The 25,053-nt window shown below is 35.8% G+C and overlaps 1 protein-coding gene across 1 annotated transcript in view; it reads right to left on the bottom strand.

Moving 5' to 3' along the window:
* Positions 1-574: 574 nt before the first annotated feature.
* The window catches only part of calcr (calcitonin receptor), a 67,277-nt gene continuing 42,798 nt past the window's right edge, over positions 575-25,053 (bottom strand). Inside the window, exons 7-13 of the mRNA XM_006636015.3 lie at positions 19,945-20,071; positions 10,933-11,086; positions 8,921-8,981; positions 8,758-8,824; positions 8,120-8,338; positions 7,975-8,016; positions 575-4,990 (exon numbers count right to left, since the gene is read on the bottom strand). Of these exons, the coding sequence (XP_006636078.2) occupies positions 4,769-4,990; positions 7,975-8,016; positions 8,120-8,338; positions 8,758-8,824; positions 8,921-8,981; positions 10,933-11,086; positions 19,945-20,071 (892 nt within the window). The 3' untranslated portion in view covers positions 575-4,768. The remainder of the gene's footprint in view (positions 4,991-7,974; positions 8,017-8,119; positions 8,339-8,757; positions 8,825-8,920; positions 8,982-10,932; positions 11,087-19,944; positions 20,072-25,053) is intronic.

Below are 25,053 nucleotides of genomic sequence, written 5' to 3'. Positions count from 1 at the left end.
GCCATTGAAAGCATGTACTGGCCTATTTAAAGAAAGGAATTAAATGCCAGTGTGAGTTGTTGCTTCAGGGAATTTCCACAAGACTGTATCGTTCTGTACTCCGTATGAAAAGATTATGTTTGTTTTTTTAATTGTAAATACTGGGGAATTGAAGAGCAGGTTGTGTAAATGAGTGTGAACTGAGATTTTAATCCAATTCAAAGTGCAAAGTTTGTCACTGTAGGAGTATGTTATAATTCAAGCAAACAATGTACTGTATAGTAGAGTGAAATCATCATGGCTTTCAGTTTTTGATCTCAAATGTTGAAGGGTTTCCAGTTTTTTTATTGTATTTCACAAGTATATTATATTTTGTATAGGAGAACGCTCTAATAAATATTGCACACAAAGGCACAAAAATAAGAAATGTATATAAATGGCTTTGAATGTATTCCACTCCATTAAGTATTTCTAGTTGATGACAAAGATTTGCAATTAGTTTATCTGATTATTCTTTAATTCTTCTTTAATTAAGAGGAAGGTAACTACTTCATGGATATATTAATCAGTTAAACAACTGACCTAAACCAATATCTTCACATACCCACATGTATTAGTTAAATTATTACACATCTAAAAAATAATTGAATGACTCATGATTCCTTTAGAACTACTGTATATCATGATGGAATGATTAATGGTTCCAGTTTTTTTAATGAGATGTGAATCATTCAGTCTTTTAAACAACTTGGGATGTACAAGTTGTCAGGTTTAATCATAGTAATTCGGTGAGTTAGGCATTGGAAAGCAGAATATTGTGAATATTTTATTACACTAAGGACTCTACCCTAGCTGAAAATGATATTCCATTACTAAAAGTTACATGAAGCATTCATGGATATTTCAACAAATATGTTTATTTTAAATTATTTTAAGACGTTCTACACCAAAATGAATACAGCATAGTGAAACGTGCTGACTACTTAAATTACAAAGCAGTACTCTAGAGGCGAGAATAATCAAAATTCTCCAATCAAATGAACAACCCCATCAAAGAGAACACATATTGATCTTTTTGCATAATCTAAATTTTGGAAAGATGACAGATTTTTCTCCCCAGGAAGGCTGCAAATTGCACTTTGAATATGGAGTCTTTATTAAATGTGCTCTTCCATCTCTATTTTAAAGAATTAGGCAGCTAAACATATTTAAAAAATGCCAACACATTAATCCTCCTGGCATATAAACAGGAATATAAACAGCAACAAACAAATTGTTTCAAAACATTTTTTTTTAATGAAATGTTTTCTAATATCCAAACTATATTGCGGCAAACAGTTTCAGCAACAGGATGGTGACACAGAGCAGGCTGGACACAGGAGTCTAAGTTCCAACAACACGGGGTAAAGCACTTTAGTCTACAGTGGGCATGTGAGTCAGAAGGGGAGATAGGAAGGGGAATGAGGGGGCGCAGGACATTGTGGCAGGGCATGTGGCAAAAGAGAGAGGGAAGGTGGGCTTTCCTCCTTATATAGGGTAATGCAGGAGGAAACGGACGCAGTCATGTCAGGGGCTGAGAGAGAAATGGGACAGTGAAACAACAGGAGGGAACAGAAACACTACAACTTCCAATATCCTTCGTCCTTACATTTCTAGCCTCATTAAAAAGGAAAATTCCTTGCTCTATCGGAAGTATGCATTGCAACAGTCTTTCTTCTTTTCTGTGCTGAATCATATACAGTTTATTAATCAGTTTATCTCGGATTATGGAAATGGTCCCATATTTTATTTGCTGTGCAAATGATTTAAAGTACAGCAATCCTTCACCACAAAAAACATTGGCTAATATGTCTTTAATTATACAGTAAGTCCGTATTAGCATCAGTCTGAATTTCTTTGCTCACTATGTTAAGCATATTTTGTACCAGCCCAGCATACAGTATGTAATGTTCTCATCTTATATTGTACTCAATACCAAATACAGGCTAATAATGATTGAAGTACTTTGGTTAGATCCTAATAATGGGAAAGAGACTAAATATGCAGAGTGTATTTGGCGTAGCTCAACTGGCTGAACTAAGCCATAAGGCTGTATTGCATAACTCCCCTGTGTACTGTGAGGATTGATCCAGGGAGTTGTTGTAGAGGTGTAGATGAGGAGGTAGAGGCACTATGGGAAGTCCCGGGTGCGAGACCAGTGGAAGAGCAGTACCTACAGTAAGCTGTCTCCTGTATTTCTATGATAACTTTGTGATAATTCCAAAAATGGGATAATTGTACTTGGAGCTTTTGATTTCACTGCCGAGTCTGGTCCAAGGTACAAAAAATAAAAAAAAATGACAGCTTTATTAGAATTCACTTCTAAGGCCATAGTAAACAGTGTTGGACAGTTGCAGTTATGTGTTAGTGGTTAGGCAATTCGTTATCCAGGCTGCACAAGAACATCCAGATGCAATCAGGCTAGAAGAGGGGTTCTTTGTGAATTTCTGGACTGCTGTGTGTTGGGAAATTTATTTAAAATGCAATCTGTCCAGACGCCAGCTAACGAGCAGGTCATTTTACAACTAGCCCGATGGACTGGTGAATATATACATTTCTAAATCTCCCAATTATTTTTAGATTTACCAATTTGCCACATAAATTATAATATAAACATGATACCACACATACAGCTTTATTCTTGGACTCACCTGTTTTTTTTTAATGTCTACATCTGTAGTAGCACAAAAAGCACTCTACTAAAGCAACTACATTTACACCGTTTTTCTCATTCTAACAATGATTTACAGATTCTTTCTGGATCTTTCATCATGATACCCACGTTCTGAAAAGAGATCAAGCGTACAGTGTTTTTACCAGACACACTGGAAAGACAACATCAACATCATTATCCACTTCAGGTGTGGAATGACCTCTTTACTGTAAACAGCAGGCAAACTCCATAACATGGTTGTGTAAGTATTTTGTTTAAACAATATTAGCATGATGAAAATAACATTTTTGAGAAGATATTATTTAAGAAAAACTCTGCAGGTATTGCACACAAAGCCAAAAACATGAACATGAAATGCTGATTTAAAGTGACATACTGTATCTTAATCTTTAATTAATAATGCTAATACCACCAATAAGGATCTCTTAGAAAAATATTTGTTTTTATTAATTTCTTCAGTAATGTAGATAATTATGTACAAATAAAGCGCACAAGCTTGATAGGAATGTACCAAAAAGACCATCCCGTATTGAAAATTGATATGAGTTAAAAAATGTTACACATCTTGCTACTATCTAAACATATAACACATAATTGTAAAAACTGCATTTACCATTTTTACGTGTCTCTGTCCTTTAACACCACTGTTCTTTCGCACATGAGTATAGCTTTTTATCATTTTCAAAATATGAACACGTGTTGGCGTAAATTGTCACCCCTTTTGCTCAATGGACTCAATGAACTACTGGACTAAAGTTATCAGACACAGGAAATGTCAAGTTACTGACGCCACCATTGTTACATGCAACCCACTTGGAAATGTAACATGGTGCTCTCCATAGCTAGTGACCTAAAATAGGAGAACATGGCTTGACCCCCTAGAAAGAGCGGAGAAGGCTTTACAGTATCACTGAATACAAAAAGTGTATTTACAATTTCTAGCTGTTTCCTGCACTTTTCTTTGTGATTGTGAACCACAATATATCCTCACTTTCATATTTCAAAATGTGATTTTTTTTTTCAAAATTTGTGCAAACCCGACTAACAATTTAGTTAAAGGCAAATTCTCTACTGCTTTAAAGTAAAACAGCAAGTGTAGATGTGCTCATTTCTGGTGTACAACTCACACAATTCTTAATTTATTAGTAATTACATTAATATTTCCAACGCATCACTATGCATCAGTCATCAAGAGTAAATATATGAAAATAATAAATACAAAAAATGACTGATTGTCATATATATATACTGTATATGCTTTTGTATATTGTAAAACATACAATACAGTATAAACAGGGTCATCATACGAATCCCAACAATTAAATTCAAAAGAAAACAAAGTACTTTTCATTTACTGCCAGGGTCTCAGTCATTCTGGCTGTGTGCTATTTTGTTTATTCCTATTTGCATTTTTAATCTCCCACTGAAATGTCCAGCAGTGTTACATTTCAATTTGTCCATTATTCAGTTTTTACACACTCTCACCTGACAAAAGCTTTACATGTGCTGTTGCACAAGTAGGTACTTTTAAGAGGCTTTTAAGACCTCAACAGGTGTTGTAACAAGTGATAACAAATGGAAAAAAATCAATACTTACAAACATCATAAAAGGTGGAACAGATGAAATATGTACAAGACCCACAAACTTAAGTTAGGCACCAAGGAACGTTACCATATCATCTCAGAGATACACAGTATGATTTGTCATCTAAGGATTTTTTATGCATTTGGCTCAGAATCAATGGAGAGCATACCAGTCTGTGAACTGACACACCCTTTGGTATTTGAACAGCAACAAATCCTGATGTAGGATGATCTTCAGCCCTTGGGAGCTTGGAACTAGCAGCTTCAGAAATACCACATTTGAATATGAACTCCTTTCTTTTAAAAAAACCCAGCACTGGACTACAAACATACCCTTGAGCTCTCTCCCAGAAGGCCCTTCACTGCCAAGACAGACTGTACATTGCAACTTGGGTGTCAAGCCAGCCAGTTTAGTGTCTGACCTGGGGCTTTGGAGTCTTGTATGAGGAGGAAAGTGAACGTATCTTTTTTTATTTAACACTTGTTCTTCAGTCAGGCATACGTCTCCTGTGATTTTAATGCAACCAATTCATAGTCTTCTGAATGTTTCCCATTTAAGTGTTCGCTGTTACAGTCAGGCTGATATAGATAGACTGGGACCTCTGTGATAGATGTCGTAGTGCATGAAGTAGATCGCATAGAGCAGTGCTCTTTCCTCCGCTGGCCCCACTGAGCTTTATATTGCATCCATTGTCTCTTGAGAGCTGCCTGTACCTGAGAAGTAATATAAACAGAATTATTTAGCATACAAATACACCAAAGAGATCATTCTGTGTTTCAATCGCTGTAGTAGCAGTTGGTAGATACATCAGAGATGAACTGTGCATAAGCAATATTCTGAAGGGGAGATTTACTGGCTTGTTAACTTACTGAACAGCCAAAGTGTCATTTGAAGATTACGCAATGCTACCAGTGAGACGATTATACAAAGATGACACAATGGCTACCAGGTGTGTTGCACCAACTTGTACCTGGTTGTGTTTCACGTTTCATTAAATCAACACGGAATTACTGATGCACGGATGATTACAGCTTTGGCAGAGTTCAAAAGCATGAAATTAACAAGAGTTAAAAAAATGTCCAGCTGGTACAGAACAAACAGTTGTGTTGAAGAAACTAATGTTCTCACAAAGCCTCATTATTAAATGTCAATGCATCCTTTATCTCTCAGATACTTAATCTGTTTTGCAGACACATCCAGCTTGTTTACAGCTTTGCTTCAATGGTGATTTTAACTGACTGCTCATGCATGAGCTACTGTATTAATTGACCTACAGTATTTTTTCCAGCACTGTGTACGGTACCTTCCTGAGTATTAAACGCAACATTTCAAAGACCTTTCAAAGTTGCTCAGTCATTGTTCTTTGGTAAGTACCCAAACCACATTGCTCATACGTGTATTGCCTTGTTCTTTTTCAAATCTTAAACGTTTCTTAAACTATTTAACCAGTACAATATGTATAGCTACTGTATAAAGAGATGGATAAAGACTTAATTATTTTAGTATTATTAGTACTGTATATAGCAGGAAAGCACATATTCATTTTAAAATAAATAACTACCCCAATACCCACAATACTACTATTACTAATAATAAGAACAGGCTCAGCCCACTTGTAACAAGTCAATCTGTGTCACTTGGCTGAATAAGATCCACTTTTGAAAAAACACTTTTAAGATGAAAAACAAAGCAGATCAATATACATGTATAAGTAAACCTACACTGTGCAAAGTAAACCCACTGCATTACATAACGATCTTTTGCTAGTATATGGAATTTGGCAGCTTATTTTATAAAGTCAGCTAGAGAATTCAATCTGTAGATTTTGAACTCCTTACCATAGCATAATAAACTGTATAATGGACCACATACAGTAGTGATTATGAGGTTTAACCAGTAAGAGGCTGTTATTTTTCTAAGCTGCGATATACAGTAGATGGATAATACAGTACAGTACATAATTGGCAGGGTGCTTGCTATTAGGGCACAGATTCTTGGTCAAATATTCACTTTGCAGCAAAACAGCTTTCCAGGCATATGTTCTTAACACTGTGGGTACTGTTTGAAGCCACACAAGAGCAGGTGTGTGGCCACATGTTATGCCACATTAAACTATCAACAGAATTCCAAGAAACAGAAGTCTCTTGGAACTTGTGGGCAACATAATTATGCCAAGACTTGCACAAAGTAATGCCCCACTCCAGAGATAATGTTCAGGAATAATGAGGAAGGTAATACAAACTGAACATCTCTTGCTTCCCAGTTTGTGTTCAAAGACATTAATTACTCTTTTTATTAAAACAATTTTCTTGAATTAAAAATCTGGAATTGATGTACAGTATGCACACATACACAATACAACTCTTGGTAGGAATCAGATTTTCCAGCATACATAAGTACCATACTGTGTTACTTACTGAATTTTAATATAGAGTTTATCTTCTGGAACATTGCGCATTCCAAAAACAATATCTTAGACCTTATTACATCTGGAAGTGCTACACTGTCCAGTCAAAGGTTTGCCAAAAGCCATGAAGATCTCAACAGCTATTTCACTCTCTGTAGCATGACTTCTGCATATTCATTATGGTTCAAATGAGGTCTTGTTGGGAAGCCCATACTTTTTCTTAAAGACTGCTCATGAGCCTTGCATGTCGCTTGTAAACCATTTTTCAGTTTTTGAACTTAGTGGAGATCTCAGTGTTGAAGGAAGTGTCAGATCTGTGTATGTAACAGCAGTGGCTTTGTCATCCTGAATAACAAGGAGCCCAATCCATAATAATCAATATCTGCAATAAACATCATACCATAATTTTCATATATCCTAATGCTTCTCTTCCTACCCTCCTACCCTTTGCTTCTAACGCTATTACACTCATACCTAAGACATTTACTGGCTTCAGATATTCAGCCCAAACCCCATTTGCATTAAAAGTTTATTCCATGCTGAGAAGAGAAGAAAAGAAACACAATGTTTCAGCTGTGGAGCCATGACACCTGAAGAAGACTCCACAGCCGAAACTTTGTGTTTCTTCTCTTCTCAGCATGGAATAAACCTTTACCTCCACTTTGCAGCCTACACATGCTGATGCAAGTTTACTCACAGTTAATAGTTGTTTGATTTTGAAAGCTTATCCTGTGTCCATTTTATGTAGAACCAAAACACTTTTAATCTATTTTTCTGTAAATTAAAAATGCTGTGCATTGTTCCAGATTCGTCTCTTCTGCTTGATCTCAAACTTTTCTAATGCCACCAGCACCTCATAACCCCATTCCACACCCGAGCAAACAAGACAGCAAGCCAAAGAACGATGAATATCCCAGCCAGTTCCTTGTCGCAGAGTGAGTGGAATGGCAGGGTGTTGGAGTTATAAAAACCCTAATGGTTTAACTTACTATGACTTACCTTACCAGGCAGAGTTATCAGAGTTTAAATGAGGAGTATGCAATGAGTCTATCCGAGGCATCACGTGAGTCATGCAACCGGTGTTTGTCGGCACAAGTCACAACAATATGCAATGCTCCAGCTACGTGTTGTCAGCCACTAGTGACAATCTTCATTTCTAGACATTATTTCATCTCTCATATTTAAGGCATCTACAGAAATTCTTTTTTGACAGGAGCTACAATTCTCAATCTTATATTGTCATACACCAAAATGTACACTGGCATTCCCAAACGTAATAAGAAAAGTTACCTCTCCATTGAAAAAGCAAAATATTGTTGCCACCAGCAAACCCTGAAAAGAAAAGAAAAAACACATTTCTTCACAATTACGCAAAACTTCAGTTTGCAACACTTTCAGTATTAGAGTGGAATGCTGCACATTTTCAAAACATTACCTGATAATGCATTAATATATGCATAATGTAATCGTATATTTCTCCAGCGAGTCTGTTTTCTGGCCTCCAGGGGAAAATCACAAACTGGATTCCCAGCAAAGGGACAAGGATCAGGGTGGCTCTCACAGCTTTCATGTACATGTTAGACTCTGCTCGATGGGTGTCTCTCAGTTTTGTGACCAGCACTCTCACAATATTGAGCAGAAAGAACAAATTAACCTGAAACATACAAATTGAGAGCTTATATCAGAATTCAAAAGTCACATACTGTACAGTATGAAAGACCTTAAACAATAACACAGTTTGCAAGTAAAGTGTAACGGTGGGACACAGTTACAGTAGGTGTTAAGGAATGTCCAGATTTGAAAGAAAAATCATCAGTCCCTACAGGTTTCCGCAGGAGGTAAAAATTAGCTCCATTTCATGAACCAAGATATTATTAAACGTTTTTTTTTAACTAAGCACTACTGTTTGGTATGTTTCCTTTAAAAAATCTAATCTTCTCAAAAGATCATGAGGTGTCTACAAACATAGGGTGTAGGAAGAAAGCTTCAACTTTAAATTTCATTTTCAGTAGAAAATGGACGTTATTTACCGGATTTACTGGTTTTCAGTAAGAAAGATTGAAATTGACTTACTAATAGTGCTGCCATAATGGGTCCATGTACAATATAGAGCAAATGGGTTTCCACACTCATCCAGCAGCTATTAAAGTAAATTATGGATTTAATGCAAATGTCAGTAATAAAATTTTACAAGGAATTTGAATTCAAATGCTCAGAAAAAAATAAAAGTACTTACATGTCATTAAAATATTTTGTTCTTGCAACAGCGTGGATTGAGGCAGGAACTATAGGGAATCCTACACAGCGTAACAACAATGCAAGGAGAAAAGACTGGTAAAAGAAACAGTCTACGGAGCAGGTAAAGTAGCATCATTAGAAACATAATGATGTTTCTAATGAGAATTACACACAATTATTAAATCTAATACATTCACGGCAGAGAAAAATGTAAATAGCAAGGAGGGTTTAATTGATTAGAATGAAACTGGGAAATTGATTATTTTAAATGGCGTTTAACTTTAGTTCAAAATAATCCAATAAATCAAATTAAGAGAGAAAACATTAATTCTGGATTAAAACTTATAACATTGTTTAACATCTGAATGCCCATGACTGTTTATATATATATAAACAAAAGAAAATGACTTTTGGAATTATGACTATTTTTTGTTATAATTGTGGATGGAAAGAGAGAAAGCCAGGCAGGATATCATAGGAGGCAATGTGTGCCAGAATTGATTAAAGATGGGATTGGCCGACATGGACAATCATGAATAAGACAGATGCAGTACAAGGTTATCTCCCAGTCCTCAGCAATAGCAAAGATGTCATGTTTATGTCACTGATTTATCAGTCAAGCACAGTGGATCCATCCTTGAACACTGCACTAAATTGTGTACAAGAGGAAAAAATACATGGCTAACAAACCATAAATAAGGGATTTAACTGATTATTTGAGTTACTAAATTAATCAGAATACCTCAAATATTATATGACTTGACGTCTTATACAAAACTACATAGGCAAAGATTCAGCTTTTATTCTTTTAATGTGCTTTAGTGAGGATTTTACAGGGCCTTACAAGGCTTTTACTGTAACCTGCATATTCAATATAGCATTCAGCCCTTTAATAACAATGTACCAGGATAAAAATGTATAAGGAAACATCTTCTAAACAGTGGAAGAGTCATGATAGCTAAGTGTATTTAGTTATTAGCTGATAAACAAGCCATATGTCTCCCAACTCAGAACTTGCAACATTAACTCTGTAAAAGGCACCACAAAATGCTATCCAAAACCGTTATTATGGCTGCCCTATATTTCATCCGACTCCATTCAATGTGCCAGTAACCGAAAAGATCATTTGTAAAGTAAAAGAGTTAAGAAAAGGCCTTATTACGGTCCTGTAGCCAGGATATATTAGACTTCAGAAACTAAGGCCGGGCCTAGACCAGGTTACTACTGTAAGTGGAGTTGATAGACCAGTAGGTGGCACTCCACCTTCTGATTCAGTTTGGTGGCAGGAGAATATGCTGTCGAAGGCACTGTCCTTCAGATGAGGTGTTAAACTGTGGTCCTCACTACACTGTTGATCTCACGGTACTCTTGTTACAGCAGTGTCCTGGCTAAATTAAGGAGTGCCTTAATTCAAGTGGTAAAATAATTCCTCACTGCTCTATGTATATTTAAAAATCTGTGGGATTTTTAAAAGAGTTTTACATAAATTCAATTATTATTATTATCAATAATTAATAATAATACATTATTTTTGCTTCTCCATCTGAACCTTTATACTGCACAGCTCCCTTCCTCAGTGGGACTACAAGGGGATCAAATCTCAGACCCTGGAAATACGAAACCTGTATCACTGCATCTCACAGAATAGCAGTCTTATGAATCACAAGGGATTAATCGCAGTTAATTATCAATTATGTGTTGCTTTTAAAAACGGAGTGCAGATATAAATGCATTCCGAGGTCAAGTGTTTTTTTATCACACCATCATACTATTAACAGATCTGACATTCATCTATCAACAGGTCACTATAAACATCAGATGTATCTGATATAGTGGCTGATCCAAATGGGATCTGTGGGTAAAATGAAAGTATACTACTGTAAGCATTGTGCTTTCTTTATGTTTTGTTTTAAACTGTGTTTAACATTGATATGTTTTTTTGTATCCCCACAAATAACATATTTTGTGTATTTTTAAATGGAAAATTTTACTGCCAGAAATCAAACTCACCCCAGCCAAGCAGATAGTACCAGTGTAAATGCTGCTCTTCTGCAAACACTGCCACCACGATGAGGGTGTGAAGGTATATTCCTTCACACAGCATCCAGAAATAGTTACAGCCCAGCATGTACTGATGAAAATAGTTCAGAACTTTACAACCCACCTGCAACAGAGATTTGAGGTCACTGGTTACAGAAATCTGTGTTGAGAAGACAGGGAACAACCAACCCATACAGTACATCAACAAGTACTGATTTTCATATTTTTAAAAGCTAGCAAATGAGAAAACATCTGTGCCAAGTGCAGTTCTCCCTGCCCTTGTCAGAATTCAAACCTGGCCACTTGTGTGGTTCCCAGCATGCACAGCAACAGTCCCTACATGCCTAGAGACCAGGTCCTGACGTTGCCACAATTTACACTGTTTAGATTTCAGAGGGGAGTGGCACCACTTGTGTCACATTTATAAGAACATCATAAAGGATACAAATGAGAGGAGCCCATTCAGCCCATCTAGCCCATTTGGTAGTTAGTAGTTAAATGATCCACGGATCTCATCCAGCCAGGATATCAGGATTTAACAACTTTGCCTGGCCAGCTTGTTTCAGATTCCCATAAGTCAACGAAGTGCTGCCTGTTTCCAGTTTTAAAAACACATGAAACCAGGATGTTCAAACAAAAAGGTCTTTTTATAATAATCAGGTCTCTAAAAAAAGAACATATAATAACTATTATAATGATAATTATAATAATTAACACCATTTTTTTTATCCAAGGATATCTCATACACAGCAACCACAAAATACTAATTAGAATATAGATGTTTTGTAGAGCAAAAATGTATAATACTTGTGATTTTTTAATGATTGGTTTGTCTCGTTTCAACATACCTGTTTTAGTTTTAATTGTCCATAAGAGCTTATGGAGTGTTTGTGTCTCTGTGTTTATAGTGAGTCTGTAGAGAACGAAAATCACTTCGATCTCTTCTATTACACATCAACTGAAAGTAAGGGGACCAACTGAATTAATCTAATTAGATGACAGAGAAGCATTAGAATGGGAGTAAAGTCACATTTGTTTAGAAGAGTCAATCAGTCAGTTGAACAGCAGGCTGTCTCCATATGAGAATCTCCTGTCTTGTATAAGAAGACGCACCCATTTGTTTATTTTTTTAAATTGCCATCTACAGATGCCTGAGAATATTACCAGAAGTAGTGTTTGGCTTCTTTTTATACAGGAGATGTTATACGAATTAAATGATTCTTTGTACTTGGAAAACTGGGACTTTGAGAGACCAAACATTGTTTAATTTGTAATAATGCTGTTTCTGATCTTGTTCTACCATTTTGCCCCTGTGCAGTCATGGTGTGTGTGTGGGGGCCAGTGGTTCCTACCCAGAACCCCTGTATCTGCTGTTTTTTTTTATTATCACTGATCTCTACATCACCAGTGCTAATTCACGTCACTAATTAGTCCGCTTGCTTGTTTAGGGTTTTGGTTTACTTGATTCTCCACTCAGTCCTTAGTTTTGAAAATATCGGAATTCCAGCATATTGTTTCCAGCAACGTCAGCAGGCAGTATCATAACAGTCTCCCTCAATTAGGGTTTTTTTCCCATCTGCTGAGATCCAATTGATTACATTTCATGCAGCTTACCCAGAAATTTATACAGAGTTGATGCCAATTATAAATCCCTTCCAAAGGCAAATGTAATAATCTAGAAATTAATTAGCTTGTGATTAAGACCTCAGTTGGAACTATCACTTCTAGTAGAGAACTGGGGTTTTCTCCCTTTTCTGCTTGCAAGCCTGGCTGTGAGGTCTTGCATAGATACATTAATAAAAAGCTTACAATTCTTTTATTGGTCCGCTCATTACTGGAATCCTCCCAGAGCTTGTCAGGATAGCATGCCAATTATTATTTAATTTGTCTCATAGTAAACAATATTCAATATGCTTTGTTTCAGTCATTTTGAAAAACATGGAAATAAATATGTTTGTGGACGCCAGAGAAATCTATTTTTATGGTGAATTTTTGGAAAGAATGCTGTGAAGGAAAATAAAGTTATAAAAAAATGCCCTGAAGCTGTTATTGGCAGTATATACTTTTATACTAAAAGCCCATTTAACAACCACATACCCAGCCAAGGCTCTCTTCCTTGAGCATATTGTACTGATAAAACAACCGTGGAGTGAACACAATATGTTACAAAACGTCCTCTGTTTTAATCTTGAGTCTGTGTCTCAGTCTAAAGGGAAAGCTCCAAAAATCCCGGAATTTAATGATATTGATAGGGTTGTTCACAGTAGGGACATCTACTATAAATTTTTAGGAAAAGCTCTTTAAATATATATAGCAGTTTCATTACATATTTGCAACATATAAAAGTAGGTATCTGCTATTTATTGAACATTACTATGTTAATTTTCTAGTGAAATCTAAAAAAATTGAACCATGCCCTAAATTATATGGTACTGTATTTTCCATTCATACATTAAAGGTAGAAAAGGCAATATTATTGTAAGGTCAAATGATGTGGAATATATAGTATTCAGATCCTTCTTATAGTTAGGAATGATTTTACAGTGTGACTGTGTTCTTTTATTGAAGTTACTATAGCTGCTGTATATTTCCTCGCCAAAAGAACATTGTGTGAACTACAACCACATGCTGCTTCGTGAGGGCGCAGTGAGATCCCTGTGGTTTTTACAGAAAAAGAGATACATGGAAAAATCATTCTGAACACGCCAGAATGGTTCCAAATACTTTAACTTGTAAAAATCAAATTTAAAGCATTTTCCAGGTGACTTGATGTAACTTCAGATTACTGTTCTAATAGCAAATGTGCCCTCTGTGCATACTGTAGCAACACTTCACACTGTTAAAATCATACAGTACAGTATAAGTCCTTACATACTGTATTAGTACAATTGTGTTGTAAAGAGATAACATACACATTATAAAGTAAACAGCTAATGCATCCCACCTACTCCCTTAAAGTAAGCTCAACTTTAAAATTCAGAAAGCCTTTTTCTCACAAGAATGAATTGGTTGAAAGGTCTTCTGACAAAAACAGTAAAAGCTGAGGGTGATGGGTATCTTCCATTCTATTTTCTGTGAATTACAGTATAACTTCTGTCTAGTGTTTGTAAACTAAGTATAAGTATAACAAATATATTAAAAAGTCATTTTCAACACATACTGTACAAAAAGAGTTATTTTAAATTATATACAGTTGTGCTGCAGTGATGTGTTATTATAGTCCCTTATTCAATGAAATGGAACTCTCCAATCCCTTCAATGCTGAATTAGCCATTCCAACACACAAATCACTGGAATTAAGGTATTTTCTGTCTTAGCACTATAACCTAAGTTACATAATATAACTATAACTATAATCCCGATAAAGCATCCCTTCAGATCAAAATCTAACCTCCTTCTTCAAGATCACCTGTAATCTTAAAGTATGTAAACACGTTTATACCAGCTGGTTCACAGTAAACCAGCCTAAAAAAATCTACAAACTTTCCCCATTGTATACCTGCCAAATACATTTTCTGAACATAAATCCATACAGTTCTGGAATTTACTTATTTGGTTTATTAATAGCACTCAATATATTGTTTGTCTGGAAGTCCCTGAAATTAGTTCTGGAGAACAGCATATGAAATATTGTCCAATTTAATTCGTTTTAAAAATGGGTTGTTTTATAGCTCAAACATGGCAGTAAAGAAACTCCTGTAATCGGAATCTCCATTTTCATCTGATAACTTCAGACTCATTATATATTGTTATATTATATCTAAGCAGCACAGAGAAATTACAGAATGAGGAGAAGGTACAGAGAATGTTGTATAAGAATTCATGTATTCATGTATGTTTATCAACATACTTCATCATAAAATTGAAGGGGTGTGTAACAAAGCCAAACAAATTACTAAAACACATTTAAGAATATAAAAACTGTATATTCTAAAGAATATCTGTAATGCCACACTGCCAATCTCAAAAATCGGTCTTGATAGTCTAGTCTTCTGAGACTCCTCTTCCACATCCAACAGCTGCCTGGTGTGCAGCCTGTTGCCAATATCATTTTCCAATCAAAGTAACGATCAAACACCTTGAAGCAAAAAACATAGCCTGACATGGAATGACCTGTAACATTTTTAAATAGCCAGTAACCATGAAAAATTTGAGTCTTGTGTAAACAGTAAATCTCTTTTCCCCGTGAGCGATGTGTTAAGGCATGTTAACAGCAGCGGTGATTAGTTATCTTAAGTCAGGATAATCAAGAAATGTCAAAGAAATGCATAGAAAAAGACTCAGGAGAAGTATCAGAAGTTAATTCCACAATGAAAAGTTTAGAAAAACAAATATGTTTCAGTTGTTGAGCCTTCACGAGGTGGAGGAGAGAGGAGAAAGGAGAAAGAACGAAGAGGTGTGTGTTAAGCCACGCTGGGAGCCTGACCCATGCAGCTTAGGAAGCACGGCCAGGTGGGACCAGCCAGGACAGGCAGAACATAATAGGAGAGAAAGAGGCAGGCTAGCAGCCTTCAAGAGTGCCGAGCAGACACACACAAAGATAAACGTGCAGTCACGCACAACTAGAGAACCACAGATGCTTGGATTCACTGGCCTTGAGGCACATCTCCAAGGTTCGAGCTCAACTGATCCATCATAGTCCCGAGCCACGCACACAAAGGGACAGGGAACCCGTGACAGATTGCTGACGGGAATGCAAGACAGATACCAAACTGACTAGATTCCATACCAGACAGACTGGAACCAGAGAGCGCATGCTGAGCAGACTGGGGACTGGAGACTAGAGAGCAGACCAGGCTGACAAGAACCCATACCAGACAGATGGGGGTCTGAGAGATTAAGGGGCTCAAGGGGCTCAGCATTAAGACAGAAAGGCAGAGGTCCAAGCACAGTCAGATCCACTAATTTATTGAGCGCCACACCTGGCCACGGTGTGGCTGCAAACCGAATCCAGGTGTTCAGAAATTCCAACGTGGACCATTTCCATGGCAACCGTTGTGGAGACACCAGGAGGCAGTGATGTACAGTAACAGGTTGACGAAACCCTGCTAGCCCACCTGACGCGGAGGATGTAACATTAGAATGGAAACGACTGGTGAGAAAGAGTATGCAGATTCATCATGGAGATTAATTTCAGGAGACATTTTCTTTTAGAAACCAATTAATCTCTCGTTAAGAACCGGTGGAACTGCATTTCCTTCTGCTGCTGCCACCAGTGTCAAACATGGCCCTGGTTACTCCCTCTCAGCTCCTGCTGCTCCTGATTCCATTTCTTTGGCTGTGGGTCTATCTTCCATTTTACCTCCAGCTCAGTCTTCAGGTGTCCTACAATTTGTACCATCTGCCTTTCTTCTTGCTGTTATCCTCAGAGTCCAACATGGACATGGTTTCCTCCCTCTTGACCCCTGCTGTTTCTGTCACCTTGGGCCCACATCTGTCCAGCATCCTACTTCTGGCTCAGTCAGGTGGCATCCTACAGCTTTTAATATCTGTCTAGCGTCCTACAAATGTCTGTCTGGCGTCCTACATCTGCCTCAGTCAAGGCATCCTGCAGCTTCTAATGTATGTCTTCTCTTTTCAATATGTCTGCATTTTCACCAGCCACTATACATGGTGTCCAACACAACCCAACACCGGTGGTACCTTCAGTACCGGGTTCCTCTCTCCTGGCCCCTGCTACTCCTAATGACATCTCCTCAGCCTCTGGTCTGTCCAGCATCCTACTTCTGACTAAGTCAGCAAGCATTCTAAAGCTTTTAATGCCTCCCCTCTCTTTTAACATAATTTTGCATCTCCGTGTTGTACCTGTACATTTTTTTCTTTGTTCTTTTCTGCATTGGTAGTCTTTGGGGTTCACTTGTTTCTTTTTTGGGGTTCCAAACCTTTGTCCTATTGCCAGGAGGCTAACCCAGAACTACGCAGGTTAAGTCAAAACATATTATACTCGAATACTCAACAGACATTCATAAAGCATCTGATTATTGGATGACGTTATTCATCACGAAATGGAAGTTCTTAATGAGTGATAATGACATGTATAACTAATTATTATGGAGTTTCACTATATATACTATACAGTATATACAGTAAGTCTCTTGCAAACACCTCACATTTTGTTTACATTCACCTCACCTCCACCCCATCTCCAACTTTGTAGCTGCTCCTTGGTTAACTCCTAGCTCTGAATGGGGATCTAGCTTGATTGACCTATTGCCAAGAGGCTTCCTCTTAACCAGGCAGGTTAAGCCAAAACCTATTATATTTAAAAGCTCAAGAACCATTCACAAGGTATCTATTCCTTGTGAAATGAAATTAGTTTTTATTGCTCATTGAATATTTTGGGGATGATCTAATCTAAAGTGATCTGAACTGAATAATCTGAAAATCACTATTTCTGAAATATGATTTACATTTAGTTGCTAAAAAAATCCCAATGAAAGAAGAACCATATGAAGAAAAAAATATCATTTAATGAAATTAAGTTGACACAGGAAAAATGTTAGTACAATATCAAAGCTATTTTTTCTGGAATATTGCATTTTTTTAAACTGTCTGATGAATATCCAATTCAGTTTTCAGAATAAGGTTTTAAGAATTAATAGTAGTAAATTCCATGGTTGATCTTCTTTTTTATTAATCTACTCAGCACTTTACTGTGTGTCATTCCAAGTCAAATATCTTCATTTACAAGAAAACAGTGTAATTATTTATCCTGTCTTGGAAATAGTGAAATGAGCTTTTAGGAAAAATGTTTTTCGTGGATGAATCGGACACATGGAACATGAAAACGCTTTTATCATTCAAACGTTAATATTGAAATGTCATCTTTGTAGAGAGGAACTACGCTAAGCTTGCAATTTAATTTTTAACAGTTTTGGCTGAAACACTTCCTTACACTATTGACACACCTAACAAATGAAGGCATGTGAGATGGGCTTTTTAAAGGTGGATAAGCTACTTTATTATAACTTCAAATTATACTGCAGTAGATATCTTAAAACTATTTTGGTAAATAATATTTCCATATACAAGGTCTTAAAAATAAATTCATACCTCATTATTCTGTAAAAAAAGCACAAGTGGTGCTTCATTTGAGTGATTACTAGAACTCTCAAACAAATCACTTGAAAGGAACATACAGTGAAGGAGAACAAATCCAAAGAAAACAACAATGTAGTCACTGATAAAGTACTGTAACATTCACATTCCAGACAGACAGATTTACATCTGTGCTAGTAAAACCTTCAACCTATTCAAAGGATTCCAGAACTGGAGCTCAAAGAACCAGACTCAGCACCCACTGTTCAAAATTCTGCCAACGGAAAAAATAAGAATCATATTTTTCTAAGACAAAAACATTAATCAAATTTATACACATTTAAACACCACTATAAGGTATTCCATTCTGGAGATTCATTCAGTATTTGTAAGACAAATGTAAACAACAATAATAACAATATACATAATGACATCTTCCACTAAATATATTTACTGACATTTAATATTTTGTGTCAAAGATTTATGTGAGAGAATGATATTTGCAAAAATAATTTGTTCTGATTTGTTTAGGAAAATGCAAGAAGTCTTAAAAAAGGGTGATGGATAGGAATGCTGCCAGACATTTGGCCTTCAGGGTTCAAATAATAAAATTCCAACTCATTGTCACAAGATTGCATTAGCATTGCTAATACTACAGGAAGCCTGATTGACAGCTCCTGCTTACTATAGGTCAACCGATCACAGACAGTTGAGGTTGTGGGATTGTGATAATGTGAGTGTGTGCATCTCTCATTAAACACAGATATGTGACAGTAGAGGATGTACTGTATTCATTGTAGCTCACTGATGTTTTGAACAGAGTTCACTGAGTTCTTCCAGCATGGTGACATTGTGACATCCATCCTCAAGCACCTTTTAAGAATCTGCAGTGTCAATGCCCTTTATCTTCCACGCCACCTACAGAATACCCTTGAGACAAGGGCATGCACTGCCACAGAATCTTTTACCGTTAGAAGGTCTTTCCAGAGAGAACTGGAAGAGTAAACCAACATTCATGGACTGCGTGGATGGGGGCTCTTTGTCTTATGAAGTCATTCCTTGTAAAGACAAATAATTAATAAAAGTATCTGATGTTTCATTATAATTATGAATTTCAAGTAATTACGACAACGAGTTCTACTACAGAATGGTTACAAATGAAGGATTGCAATTTGTCCCTGTGGCATATTAAATCAGGCCAACCGGACAATTAATTTCACATGACCTTTGCTCTTTCGCAAACCTGGTGCAATATACAATACAGCAGTACAGGAAATGTGTGATTAGATTCTAGATTTTAGACTGTCCTTTTTAAACTTTTGAAAGAACCTATGTTCAGCTTAGTGAAGTTCCCAGAATTTTCAAAGGTCTACCAAGCTCTATTAATATAATAAATACTTACTCATACAATATTACTTACTCCCATAATGTCCAGCAGAAATACTCCTTTCATTTCAATGTCAAAGTAATTGACTTATTATGTACTACCCTCAGCTAGCACATCTGAAAGCCATTGTACTAAGCATTCAATACAAATAGCAGCTATAGTGCATTGCCAAAAGGAAAAGTGAGTGCAAAGAGGAGACATTTTCAACTGCCATGGTGCCTTCTTAGAGCCATAATAAAGAGGACTAACAAGACAGAAATATTCATTTGTAAGCACTAAAATGAAACAAAGCAAGTTCAAGGTACAAGTATTAAACAAAAATAATCTCCTCATTACTTGACCCCTCATTTGGGTCAAGAAAAAATGCATGGCACAACACATCTTACAAGCAGATTTCAAAATCATAGTAAGACCTTTTAGATCTTGAAGGAAGAACGTAAGAGCAGTCATAAATTACAGGTAAACAGTAATTTCTCTTCTCTAGTATAATATTTTACATAACATAAGCAATTTCAAGACAACACTTGGCCAAATAAAACAATTCAGAATATACTTACAGGATTCCTTTCCACCACCCTGGGGTTGCTTGCAACTGTAGTAAGGTTTACAATTGTAAACACCGAGTTTAAAACATAGGAACAAAACAAGTTCTTGTGGAGTGTAATCCGCTGGCAGCTCAGGCTCCTGGAAGAGAAAAATACTTTCAGCCCACTTGTACTGGAGAAAAATTTATAATGTGGTTTATATACGGTACATTCTATTTGAACTATTATTTCATCTTGGTTCTGCATTGCTTTCTGTAAATTACAGAAGAATACCATTGGTTCTGTGTCAAACAGACAGCTGCAATATTTTGGTCTACTTATATTTTAAAACTTCAAGAAAAAGATCTTGATTTTTTTATGTCATGAACCACATTGTGTGTAGTAACTGATTTTAAAGGAAGAATATACAGTTTAGCTTATTTTGTCTGGGTTTGCGACTTAATAAAATTATGGGTGATTCTAACTTATGTCTGAAATATTGTTGGAGGAAAGTTTGTGTTGCCAGACTTTAAAGAGTCCAAAATATTTTTCATATGCAGCAACAGCTCATATTATTCTGTACAGATCACATTTTAATTAGCAATGATGTAAACAAAACCATAAATAAATCAACAACATTGATAATCTGGCTTTTACTAACTTGAATAGATTTTCAGATGTTGCATGCAGTCTTGAAAACAGTTAAAATAAATACATGTTCAGTTCTGTTTTTAAAAAATATTTTAAAATGCTATTAAAGGGCTTTTAGCATCTGGACCATTCAATACAGCCTAGCTATTCCCATAAAATAAATGACAAGAATGAACTTAAAAAGACATTATGTTCAGGTTGCAAAGTGTTCACGTTTCATATTATTTTAATCAAGGAATGAAGGAAAGAAGCACATACAATTACTTTCACAGTTATTAACATATAAACATATCGTGTACCATTTTTCCTTTGACCAGTTTTGGAAAAAAAATAATATTCTCATATATTGCAGCTCTTATCTGATTCATGAAACGGTCTGTTGTATACTGTACTGCAAATAATTAGGGACAGAAATAAAGGCACCTAATGTAAAAAAAACAAAATCAAACAAACACACCAAACTCATTTTATCGCTTCACTTAATTTACATTTTCAGTGATACTGTATATTGGAATAGAACTTGCTTTGCATTTTTTAAATCCTAAAATATTATTACTTTTTTTTTTTCCTGCAACAAGATTCTTTGGTCCAGATCCATTTTATTTGGCTCAGATGGGGGAGTCATGGAGTTGAGCGAGTGAGCAGAATAATGTGAAATCCCAAATGTCCACAGCTTGAAACACACATTACATTCTAAGGGAGGAGAAGTATAGTTTCATCTACTGGTGAACCTTCACTTAAAGAAGGCAACGTGTCAAACAGCAACTGTAATGAATGCTTCAGATGCAACAAGAGCAGAATCTCAAACACGCATATAAACATGCAGAATGCTGTCTTAAGGAAAAAAAACATCAGACTGCATGAAAGACTAACTTCCTTTTAAAAGGTCTCAGTACTATTAAATGTTTGGGGAACATATTGGTTTTAGGATGAATGAAAAGTAAATCACATTCCAAGCAGAAGTAAGGAGAAACCTACAATAAAAAGCATACCACTGAACCAGGCTTTTGTAAGATATTCTTGAGCAGTATGGGAAAAAAAATATTGCAAAGTGCAAGTATTGCCAAATTAAAAATCTTAACAATACAAATAATAAAATAACATTTATTTTATATTTTTATAGTGAAACAAAGTTTTTTTTAATTAGTCACCTAAAGTCACTAGATTCACATAAATAAGGTTCCCTGAATAAGTATTCACCCCTTTCCAGTGAGGTTCCATTTTGTTGAATTCCAAATGGTGTATACACAGTTATCAATGTGAATATTGTGACTGAGAACTGAAATGTTCAAACACCTTTAAGGGTGAAAGAAGTTATACTGTATGTCATCAAAAACTACGATAAAAAACTAAAAACTAAATACAAAATGGTACATCTTTGGAAGGGGGTTAATACTTGTGCAAGGCACTGTTGCTATTATTTGCAATACTGAAAACCAATATTAAAGATTACAGGAATAATAACACAGCTGGTATTGCCTGAATAATTAGAGTAGCTGCTATAGAAAATGGACTACAGTCCTTTGTAGTGCTGTACAACATTGGTTGATTAAAAGAAGTACAAGTCAAGTTCAGATCTATGGGCCTTTAGCTGTGTGCCTCTTTTATAAATGGAACCCACATTGAAAAATCTAAGTCTATGAACAACACTAGTCCATACAATTAAGGCACAAAGTCTTTTTTTAAATCAATCAGGAACATCAGAGTGGCTTTGACCTTTATTTACTCAGGCCCTGATACATTTGAAACAAAATTTCTCTGACTCATACTAATCATTGAAGCACCACTTCAAAAAAAGTTTCTTCAAAAAAGTAAAGTAAAACACATAGCAGATTTCTCCAGTGGAGCACAACTAATTACAAAGACATTACATTTTAAAAGAAGGAGGAAAAAATAAGAGAAACTGTTCACTAAGTGCAGTGCAACATGTGTTTGATCAAAAATGAGGTAGAAAACACTATGGCATTGAAAGGATAAGGGTCTGAGGTATTTAGATAATGTTTGAGAGCTGTCTGACACTGTTTTCATAAAACTTTCAACAGCAGCTTTTTCAAACCTACAATTTCAAACAGAGCTTCCACAAATAATGATTGACATTGAAATGAAACTGGTTTTGATAATCTGCTGTGTACTAAAGGTAAAGAGATCCATGCATTCAAGAAGTTAGAAAATATGCATATTTGAAATTCCATTCAAATCTTATGCCAAATATTACTTTGAACCTTGCATTTTACTTCTTTTTAATGTTTTTTTTTTACAGCGCCCCTGGAGCAGTTGGGGTTAAGGGCCTTGCTCAGGGGCCCATTCTTGATTATGTGTCTTTATTAGTAAATATGTGAGGTGATGTTTTATTAAAACGGCACTGATAGCAGTTAACAAATGCTCCACTCTCTGCTAAAGCAGGGATAATCCTTCTATCGTGCCAATTTGGCTTGAAGAGATCTGTTGACTTATTCTTTCAAAAAAACAATGGCATTTGATAAGGCACAGTACAAGACAAAGTGTCAATTACTCCCTCCTTTAACATCTTTTGCTGTTTTCTGCAATGCAATGTTGCACATAAAAAAACATTCAAAACAATATAAAATGTGATTCAGTAATTCACTAATAAACACCATCTGGAGTCAACATGTCTTAGAGGCTGTTTGGAGTAATTGCCTAGTTGAGGGAATTGCAATTGACTGTAATGATGAGACTTACTGATCCCCCCTTACTTTCACAAAATATGAGCCAGGGAGCTGCTGCAAGAGTGTAGATGGTGTGACAAGAAGGGTGTGAGAAAGGTGTGCAAAGGGAAGTTCAGGAGGTGAGATAAAACATACATAGGAGAACAGAAGTGGGCAAGATCAGGCTAAAATAGAATTAAAGTTCTGTTAACCATACCTTAATCATGTTACTGTAAACCATGCATTACTTGTCTACACTGTCTGGCCATGTGGAACAGGGTTCAGCACACTGAGCATATTATAGAAGTCACATCTCTCCCTTGAAACCGAGACAGTATTTAAGACAATATTGAGTGTGGATGAGCTGCACTCATGTTGGTGCCAAATCTCATAAGCTGTAAGACTGGGACTTTGACATTTAAAGAGATTTGACTGCAAACATCACACACTCAGTTCATAAAACTTTCTCATTTGATATGGGGCTTTTTCAATTTTCAGTTAGACTCTGTACACAAATCAGCTATATTCTTTCTCATTCCATGGACTTTATTCTAAAAGACAAAATAATAACGATAATCATCTTCATCATCTTTATTTTAATAGTGCCTTTAAAAACATTCACCTCAAAGAGGCTTACAATATATACTTGATATAACAAATGCCTGTGTTTTATAATATGTTGGAGGAATTGCTTTGGCTACAAAAGCTTAAACCAGATAAACAGTCTTCCTTAATTTAATTAATGTATCTTCTGTGTATCAAATATTTCAAGCTTAAGGAACAAAGTACAATGCTATAATAGATCTAAAACTCATTTCCAGAAGAATTTTTGACATTCCAATCAATCCCTTACCTTGCTAAATTGGTCTAATTATTTGATTTAAACTGAAATGTTTAACACTTTTATGCAAACCTGACAAAAACTCCTGCACCTAGATTAAAAAGAGCCTTACAAGATCAAAACTGAGACATTAAAATATTTTTACAAATGTCATTTTGCACTAATGTATAGTTAAAATATTTAAAGTTGATACAGTTTACACTGGAATGAACACCACTATAATGCACTAGTTCTCTAGCAATTAAATTTTACACCTCTGACCCAGTTATTCCATATTATGTATTAGTGTCTTTATTAGAAACGCACTTATTATGCATTAATATTTCTTCTTTCACAACTTGCTAATAAACCAAAGTTTGCTTTAGATTTTTGTTAAACATCAACAGTGAAAAAAATATGATTCATCATCCAGGTTCCAGAGGTTTTCCTCATGCAGACTCTGTGGTTGAATTGGCAGAATATTCTGAGCAACAGAAGTGTAACAGTTTTTGCTGACAGAAACTTCCAGTTGTATGATGGTGGTTTAAAATTCGCTGCTATGTGGATTATTAATCAATTCACTTGTGTAAGTATTTTCTCAAGTCCCAAACCAATCCAAAAATAATTAGTTAGAAAACCACACACGGAAAAGAAAAAATAACATTGTATGAATTATTTGTAGCTGTCGTAGATTATTCTGAAAAGGTACAGGTTACTAACGTATAGAAACATTTAATAAAACCAAAGACTGGCTTGGAACTAGTGGAAACAACTACTGCATATGAGATGGCAAATGAGATGCAGCATAACATCACTGCCTTCTGTGGGCTAGAGCATCTGAGATGGGGTAGGGAGAATAATGAAGTGTATTATCCACTGATGTCAAATGTCATTTTGTCCTTGAAACACACTAAAAAAGAGAGCACATGTAGGGATTTTAAGATCAGCATTATTTGGATTGCTACATTATTCAAGCTGACAAGTGAAATGGTGAAAGTATAACAA

The sequence above is a fragment of the Lepisosteus oculatus genome, chromosome 10, assembly GCF_040954835.1.
Source record: "Lepisosteus oculatus isolate fLepOcu1 chromosome 10, fLepOcu1.hap2, whole genome shotgun sequence".
NCBI classification, from domain to species: domain Eukaryota; kingdom Metazoa; phylum Chordata; class Actinopteri; order Semionotiformes; family Lepisosteidae; genus Lepisosteus; species Lepisosteus oculatus.
Note: the sequence above shows the minus strand (reverse complement) of the source record. Positions and strands in the feature narration are given on the sequence as shown.